Genomic DNA, 9,642 nt, shown 5'->3' with positions numbered 1-9,642 from the left:
GAGAGAGAGAGAGAGAGAGAGAGAGAGAGAGAGAGAGAGAGAGAGAGAGAGAGAGAGAAATGAGAGATTGAGATTCTTTTCTGAAAAATTAAGTTGCTCCACTTGGCTCTTCAACCTTAAATCCTTTCCTAATAATAGAATATTTCCTCATATAACTTGTATACCATTGTCAGTTCCACAATTATACGATGATAAGACTTTTGCCAGATCTATTATCTTTGTCCTTTATAACATTCATTCTCACCCCTTCTCATTCAGCACATTCAGTAGAGAATTCATTCAGAGTCAGATAAGGTGTTTAGCTGCATGACTGTAACCTTCATTAATCTGGAATCTTTCTGTAACCTTTCTGTGTCTTTTATGACAGTGGCATTTTGAATACTATAGTTTCAGTAGATTGTTTCTCATTTTATGATTGTCTAGAGTTTCTTCAAGGTTAAATTGAAGTTAGGTTTCCACAATTGGAATACACAGACACACACAGACACACACTTTCTTTTCAAGATCCTGTGTTACATCTAGAGACAGTTGATCTACTTGTCCCCTATTGATGACTTTTTATTAGTCCAGAGTGTTACCCAATTTCTCTAGTAATAGAGTAGTAGTAGTAGCAGCAGCAGCAGTAGTAAATTTCTACATTCTCCCCCATATAACCAATAAACCACTTTGAGAAAATGCAAGTGTCTTATCTCTCACCAAAATTTCTCTAAGTTTAACATTTATTCATGATTTTATCAAGTCTAATTTTACCCTAATTGTTGTAAAATTATGCCTAAAATATGTTTTTAATTTAATAACTCTAGACATGCTCCATTCTTGACATTTTTACTTTATTCCTTTGATACCATGTTGTCATGTTAATGAGCTACCTTGGTTGGGACAAGGGAAGGGTGTAAGGGACTTTCCTGTTAAGGAAAACATTAACTTGCCTTTTTAGCTACTCACATTAGTCTTACTTCCTGAAGCAGTCTGTGTGGCCCAAGGTGGCCTGAGACTTGTAGTACTCCTGCTTTAACTTTCTGACTTCTGTGGTTACAGAAAGGAGCTACCACACCAACTTACTTTTGATAACTGACAGCCATTCAGATTTTAAAGTTTGTATAGTTTCAGTTTTCAGCACTACATTTAAAAATAAAAGTTATGTAAGTCCTCAAAAATTCAATTTGTATTAATTATTCTAACCCTTTAATTGTATATGCTGAAAATTGCTGTTGATAATACAACTATTTTGTTCTCTGTGTGGTTGTAGCTGAAAGTTTGCTTAATTTTTGCTTAATTGCTTAGTCTGGCTTAATTTGGATCTGATTGTCCTAATTGCTAAATAGACAAATTTTGAAACCACCTCCCAACTGGCTATGGATAGTGTTGTGGTCTGTTTTTTAGGTTGGCCTATTATATCATAACAAAAGAAAAAGGACTTCTGAACTTTTCTGACTTTTCTTGAGAGAGATAGATGACTTTAGAACTATCTGAAGAAGTAGGGTGAGACCTAATTCATCGGAGAGACAAACTAATGCTTTACTTTGATAATCACCATTAATTACTTTCAGAAGAGATTCATTGATTAAAATAATAGATTTTCCATATGTCCACCCTCCCATTTTTAAAAGATTTTGTACCCCTGGCTGTAATTTGTTGTTTTTATTGTAAGTAGTAGTGAATGACTGTCTGTGATACTTTCTTCACTTCTAGTTGATCCTTCATTATGAACAGGCACTCTTGAAATGGTGGCTTTTCTTAGACTTCATTATCAACTGTTATCTGATTACATTTATACTTGTTTTGCTTTGCAAAGGTGTCAGTTCCCAACCTTTGAGCAGTGTCAAGACTGGCTTAAGAGATTGAACAATGCAATCCGACCACCTGGTAAAATAGAAGATCTCTTCTCATTTGCATACCATGCTTGGTGCATGGAGGTCTACGCCAGTGAAAAAGAACAGCATGGAGACTTGTGCAGACCAGGTAGGCCAGACTTCTTATAGAACTTTGCTTGAAGGTGCCTTTATCATGAAATGGGAACCTATATGATTCATGTCTTCAATCTCTGTCTATTTTTATAAAGTATCATGTGTTTCCGGTTTTCTAAGTTTAGTAAGATACATTTCCTCCTTTCTAGGGAAAGGGAAGAAAACTGTTTGACACTTTAGTGGTTTCCTAGGCCTATATTGACTATAAGAAGGTTGTGGGGGTTATGAAACCCTAATGAAAAGAAGCTGTGAATTTTGTGTATGTGTTTGGTAACATTCATATTAAAATGGCATTTGAGCTCGAGGAGGAGGCGGAAATCCTCAATAAATAAATAAATTAAAAAAAAAATAAAAAAAAATAAAATGGCATTTGAGTAGATTTTGAACCACATAAGCCTTGGACATTTTTGTGAAAGTGCATAATTTCTCATTTTATTCTTTTACTTTTCACCTGCTCTTTTATTAAAATGATATATATGTGTGTGTAAGATGTGTATGATGTGCTAGGAATTGAAGTCTAGATCTTACATATATTAAGACAATTATTTGTAGTGTCAATGTGTGTGCGCAGGTGCGTGTGTGTAGATGGTAGGTACACACAGGTGTGGAGACCAGAGGTTGATACTGGGTGTCTTCCTCTATGACTATACACCTTATTTTTTGAGATAGGGTAAAGCTCACTGAGTCAATCAGATTAACTGGCCAACAAGCTCTAGCAAAACTTTTGTCTTCACCTCTCCAGAGTTTAGATGATAGGCATGTGCCACTGTGCCCTGCTTTTTACATGGGTGTTAGAGATTCAAACTCAGGTCCTCCTGCTTGCTCAGCAAACTCTTTACTTTGTCATCTCCCCAGCCATTGCCCTGTCATCATTTTTTTTTTAAAAAAAATTGTGTGTGTGTGTGTGTGTGTGTGGCTTTTGCTCGGTGTACCTTTAATCCCAGCACTCAGGAGGCAGATCTCTGCTGAGTCCAAGGCCACATACATGGTCTACATGACAAGGTCTACTGTGAGACCAGTTAGCCAGTCCCACATAGTAAGATCCTATATCAAATTTGAAAAAAAAAAAGGCCCCTTTTTTAAAGTTTTTTTTTAATGGTAAGGTTACAGTAAAATGCACAAATCTTATATTTACGTTTGCTGAGTTTTAATCGTTGCGTATTATTTCAGTTTTTATTTCTCTATTGTCTCCTAGAATAGTAACTTAGAAGTGAGCTTGTTGCATCTCATTGTTTGTGACACTAATTCTAAGAGACCTTCTTTGACTTGGAGTTGCCTGCGTTTTGCTTATAAGGCTTGCTTGTCTTTTACCTGTTACTTCACAACAAACTTTTCAAAGAGGACCTCATCCATTGCTGGTGGGAATGCAAACTTGTATAACCACTTTGGAAATCAGTATGTCGGTTTCTCAGAAAATTGGGAATCAACCCTACATAAGGATCCAGCAATACCACTCTTGGACATATACCCAAAAGATGCTCAATCATACTACAAAGACATATGTTCAACTATGTTCATAGCAGCATTATTTGTAATAGGCAGAACCTGGAAACAACCTAGATGCCCCTCAACCAAAGAGTAGATAAAGAAAATAGAACACATTTTCACATTAGAATATTACTCAGTGGCAAAAAACAATGACATCTTGAATTGTGCATGCAAATGGATGGAACTAGAAAATACCATCCTGAGTGAGGTAACCCAGACCCAAAAAGATGAATATGGGTATATACTCACTCATAAGTGGATACTAGCTATAAACAATGGATATTAGGGCTATAGTTGATGATCCTAGAGAAGCTAAGTAACAAGGCAAACCTTAAGAAAAACATATGTAGATCCACCTGGTGGGAATGCAAACTTGTATAACCACTTTGGAAATCAGTATGTCGGTTTCTCAGAAAATTGGGAATCAACCCTACCTAAGGATCCAGCAATACCACTCTTGGACATATACCCAAAAGATGCTCAATCATACTACAAGTCAAAATAGATAAGATCACATGGCAAAATTGGGAATATAGGGGTGGGGGGAGAAGGGTGGGGGGAAGTGGAAGAAGGACGAAAAAGGGGAGGGACAAGGAGAACTTGAGGGAATGGGATAGTCGAGATGGAGAAAGGACAGAGATGAGAGCAAGGAAAGAGATACCTTGATTGAGGGAGTCATTATGGGGTTAGCAGGAAACCTGGTTCTAGAGAAATTCCAAGGAATCCACAAGGATGACCCCAGCTAAGACCCTAAGCAATAAAGGAGATGGTACCCAAATTGGCCTTGCCCTGTAGTTAGACTGATGGATATCTTAAATATCACCATAGAACCTTCATCCAGAAACTGATGGAAACAGAGGCAGAGACCCACAGTAAAGCACTGGACTGAGCTCCCAAAGTGCAGTTGAAGAGTGGGAAAAATGAGAAATTGAGCAAAGTGGTCAAGACCATGATGGGTTCACCCACTGAAACAGTTTACCTGAGCTAATGGGAGCTCTCTAACTCCAACTGGACTGGGAAGGAACAAGCATAGGACCAAACTAGTCCCTCTGAATGTGGTTGACAGTTGCATGGCTGGGACAGAATGAGGGGCCACTGGTGGTGGCACCAGGATTTATCCCTACTGCATGTACTGGCTTTTTGGGAACCTATTCTCTTTGTATGGATAGCTTTCTCGGCCTAGATATAGTAGGGAGGGCCTTGCACCTTCCCCAGAGCAATATGCCTTACTCTGAGGAATGGATGGGGGAGGGGGGAAGTGGAGGGAATGGGAGGAAGGGAGGGAGTGGGAACTTGGATTAGGTATGTGTAATGAAATTTAAATTTTTTTATAATAAAAATTAAAAAAAGAAGTAACATGATTTATTGTTCAGAGGAACTATATTCATACAACAATTATTTCTAAAAGTATAAATAAAGATTGATCGTTAGCACTAAAAAAAAGATACACAGTTCACATTGATGTTAACCTGTTAACCACTTACATGGAATTTTACTGACATTAGAGAAAGAGAGTGGGAGAAAGAATATGTTTGGATTTTTTCTTTTACATAGTTTTACTATGTAATACACAGAGAAAACTTGTATTTGAGTAAAAAAAAATACTCTGGTAGCATTTTTCATTCCAGCTATCCTGGTTCTAGTGCTTTCCCAATAGTGTTGAATGTTGGTGGCCACAGCTTACTTACAAAATAGGAATATTCCAGACAGCCATATTTTTATGTCATCTCAAGGATGAAACAATGTGAGATATTTCAGAGTGATGCCTTTGTATAGTCTTCCCCAGAGCATGAAACCATAGGCATAGATGCCGAGGTGCAGAAGTTGGTTTAGTCTTTTAGTCATACATAGAGTGGTTCCTGACTTCTCTCCTTCTAAGTACTGAGTGTATCAGCAGGCAGGGAACTGGGATGTCTTGGTATTTGTGTAATTTTAGTATTTGGCTGTTGAGCGTGTCATAGTGGACCACATTGCAGCCAGTGCTCTAGGACTTACTCAGCCTTGGAAGAGGTCTTAACATTGTTATGGATTCATTTGCAAAACTTGGAAGTCCTTGTTAAATCTTGATTCTACTTTAACCACATTCAGGCAAGCAGTGGACTCAGAACTGTCACCTTCACTGTCATATCCTCAGCTTCAACAATAGTTACAGTTTTCATTTGCTATGACAAAATTCCCAACAAAAGGTGCTTTAACAATGAATGGAAAGGTTTATTCCTGCTCATAGTCCATGATACTTCATCATGGTGAGGAAGTCATGTCTTAGTCACTGTTCTATTGCTGTGAAGAGACACGATGACCAAGGTAGTTCTTATAAAAGAAGGCATTTAATTGGGGATTGCTTATAGTTTCAGTGGTTAGTCCTTTATCATCATGGTGGGGAGCATGGCAGCAGGGAGGTAGGCTTGGTGCTAGAGAAGTGACTGAGAGCTACATCTCAAGTAGGAATTATCTCAGTCAGATTGGACCTGGCATGGGCCTTTAAACCTCACAGCTCAACCCCATTGACACACTTCCTTCATCAAGGCCACACTTCCTAATCCTTCTAATTTTTCCAAAGAGTTCTTCTTCCTGGTAACTAAGCGTTCAAATATATGAGCCTGTGTGGGTCATTCTTATTCAAAGCACCACACATGGCAACAGGAACTTGGGCCAGCTGCATATATTGTGTCTGTAGTCAGAAAGCAGAGAACAGTGAGTGTTCAGACCACTTTCTCCTTTTTTATTTAATTCAGGGCCCTTGCCCAGGGAATGTACTGCCAGAATAGGCATGTCTTATTTCACTTAACCAATGTATGTCATTCCTTACAGGTATGCTTAAAGACTTAATTCCGAAGTGGCTCTAGAGCTCATCAGGTTGATGGTTGATATTAACCACCACAGTTTCCATTCTCTGTCATAGTTAGCTTGTTGGTGCTGCCTCTGTAGTAGAAATCAGGCTTAAATTCAAACTAGAGTGACAGATGACTGATCATTCATCTATTACGTTAATAGTGCCATGTCTACTCTCTGACTTACATTACATCTTGTTTATCTGTAGGTAACATGGGCTTGGGTCCTACACTACTGTTGGGTTGACTGTCTTCAGGCATTGGACAGAGTCCAAGAAATGTGTACTTCAAGGATTTTCTGGAACCTTGATACATAGATAAAATGATTTTTCTCCATCACTTAGAAATCTGAAAGGAATATCTTTTAACCTCTCTGACTTGTGCTAGTCTGCGTCCTTGCCTGTCAGAATCATCCGGGGAGCTAGATTTTTTTTTTAAAAATTGCAGATTCACACTGTGGCCTATGAGTAAGATTGTCTATTTGTTTTAAAAATTTATTTCCAATAAAATTAAAATGCTTGGAGTGTATAAATGTAGTTCAAGAAATATTAAAGGTTGAGAAGGTAGATTAGGGAGCAGAGGAGGCAAACAGGAAGAGTTGAAGCAGAAATAAAAAGTCATTCAAAAACCTAGCGAGGTAACTCAGTAGATGGAGCATTTGCCACACTAAGTTGACAGTCTGAATTTAATTCCTGGAACCCAAGTAAAAGTAGAAGGAGAGAACCGGTTCCTCAAAGTTTCGGGTATACATGCAATGGTACACATATACATCACACCCACAGTAACGAATAAATAAATAAAATTTAAGTAAAGTAAGTTGGGATATTACAGTTGCCTAATGTTTTATCAGTGTAGACATTGGAATTTTTGGATGGAAATTTAAGGAGAATCCAGCTCTAGATCTATTTGTATTTACTTTTCTGGCTTAATAAACACAGATGTGGGCTTGAGAGATGGGGACTGGTGAGTGAGATAGCTCAGCTGGTAAGAGCATTTGCTGTGCAGCCCAATGACTGAGTTTAATCACTAGGGCCTATAGACTGACTCCTGAAAATTGTCCTCTGATTTCCACGTGAACATTGAGGCAAATGTGTACCTCTCAAATTCACAAAAATACGTGTAAAATTTTTAGTAAATAAACAAAATTTCATTGTGTAGATAACATTTTTTTATTGATTCATCTATTGTTAGACATTTAGGCTTGTTCAAGTTTCTTAGCTATTATAACTAGCATAACAATAAATATGGGCATACAGATAACTTTTTGGTAGTTGACCTAAGAGTTCTTTGGATTACTGGCCAAGGATAGCAACACTTTTAATCCCAGCACTTGGAGGAAAAGGCAGGGAGATCTTGGTGAGTTTGAGGCCACTTTGGTCTCCGGAACAGCCAGAGCTGTTACACAGAGAAACCCTGTCTCAAAAAATAAAAAGTCCTTTGGGTATATATAGTAGTGAGTTTTTTATTTTTTTATTTTTATTTTTTGGTTTTTCGAGACAGGGTTTCTCTGTGGCTTTGGAGCCTGTCCTGGAACTAGCTCTGTAGACCAGGCTGGTCTCGAACTCACAGAGATCCGCCTGCCTCTGCCTCCCAAGTGCTGGGATTAAAGGCGTGCGCCACCACCGCCCGGCAGTAGTGAGTTTTTGAGAAACCTTCCTATTACTTTATATAGTGAGCTTACTGGTTTATATTCCCAGAAATATATAGGGCTCTTCTTCTCTTTCTATATTCTTGGCCAGTGTTTGTTGTTATTGGTTTCTTGGCAATAACCATTCTAACTAGGGTGAGATGAAAGCTCAAAGCAGTTTTAATTAGCATTTCTCTGATAGCTGGGCATATTGAACGCTTTTTCAAATATTTATTGGCTATTTGTTTTTCTTCATTTGAGAACTACCTGTTCACTTCATCATATCATTTATTTATTTTTATTTATTTATTTTTTTAGTTTTTCGAGACAGGGTTTCTCTGTAGCTTTGGAGCCTGTCTTGGCACTAGCTCTTGTAGACCAGGCTGGCCTTGAACTCACAGAGATCCGCCTGCCTCTGCCTCCCGAGTGCTGGGATTAAAGGCATGTGCCACCAACACCCGGCTAATCATCATATCATTTATTGATTGATTGATTTGTTTTTACTTTGTTCTTTTTGTGTGTGTGTTTAATTTTTTCTCTGGGTATGTATGTTTGTATGTATGTTGTATCCTTTGTCTAATATGTAGTGGGCAAAGATGTTTCAGCTTTGTGGTCCATCTCTTCACTATAGAGATTGTTTTCTTTGCTGTGTGTGTAAGCATTTAATTTTCATAGGAACACATTTATTAATTCTTAGGGTTTTTTTTTCCTTGAGTTATTGAGGTCTTGTTCAGGAGGTAGTTTCCTATATCTTGAGGGTGTGTGGTACACACTTGTAATCCCAGCTCTTGGAAAGTATAAATAAACATTATGGCTGGACTTCCTTTGAATTTCCATCTTTGTTTTCTTCCTCTAGCATTCCAAAGATCCAGGTCTTACAATAAGACCTTTGAATTTACTTTTATTTTTTATTTTGTACATGGTGGGTGATAGGATTCTAGTTTGATTTTTCTACATGTAGAAATCCAGCTTTCACAGTATTATTAAGTTGTCTGTCTCTCCAAGTGTAATTTGATACCTTTCTCAAAAGGCTGTATCTGTGTCAATTTATTTCTAACTCTATTCTCTCTTTGGTCTACATGTCTCATTTTGTGTACTCCAAGCTAGCTGGCTCATTAGTTTCTGGGTGATCCTCTTATCTATACTTCCCACCTCTTTTCTGTGAATGCTGGGATTTACGGCTTTTTACAGGGGTTCCTGGAATCTGAGCTCAGGTCATCAAGCTTGCATGGGAAACACTTTTACTACCACTGAACCATCTGTTCAGCACTTAAAAATATTTCATTTTAAAGAAATATGTATTGGACCATCTAGATGGTTAAGTAGGTAAACATACATGCTACCAAGCCTGGTGACTTGACTTTGATCCCCAAGACTTACCCGGTGGAAGTAGAGAACCGACTCCTGAAAGTTATCCTCTGACTTCTATGCATGTATTGTGGTATGCACACTCAGCCCGCATAAATAAATATATAACATCCAAAAAATTTAAAGCATTCATTTTTATATATGTTTGTATTGTCTTTACTATGTATGTGTGACATGACTGTGGGTTTCATTTTTTGTTTGTTTTGTTTTGTTGTCTTTGAGATAGGGTTTCTCAATAACTGTGGAGCCAGTCCTGTAACTCACTCTGTAGACTAGACTGGCCTCAAACTCACAGAGATTGCCTCTGCCTCTGCCTCTGCCTCTGCCTCTGCCTCTGCCTCTGCCTCTGCCTCTGCCTCTG

The 9,642-nt window shown here is 38.1% G+C and overlaps 1 protein-coding gene across 5 annotated transcripts in view; it reads left to right on the top strand.

Annotated features, from left to right (window-relative positions):
- The window catches only part of Mtmr3 (myotubularin related protein 3), a 125,360-nt gene that overhangs the window by 78,235 nt on the left and 37,483 nt on the right, over nt 1-9,642 (top strand). For all 5 annotated transcript variants that reach the window (XM_013353387.2, XM_013353389.2, XM_005366138.3 and 2 more), the window contains exon 7: nt 1,796-1,962. In XM_013353387.2, the coding sequence (XP_013208841.1) occupies nt 1,796-1,962 (167 nt within the window). The remainder of the gene's footprint in view (nt 1-1,795; nt 1,963-9,642) is intronic.

This window comes from Microtus ochrogaster, unplaced genomic scaffold, assembly GCF_000317375.1.
Source record: "Microtus ochrogaster isolate Prairie Vole_2 unplaced genomic scaffold, MicOch1.0 UNK6, whole genome shotgun sequence".
Taxonomy (NCBI): Eukaryota; Metazoa; Chordata; class Mammalia; order Rodentia; family Cricetidae; genus Microtus; species Microtus ochrogaster.
This window is presented reverse-complemented; position numbering and strand designations above follow the sequence as displayed.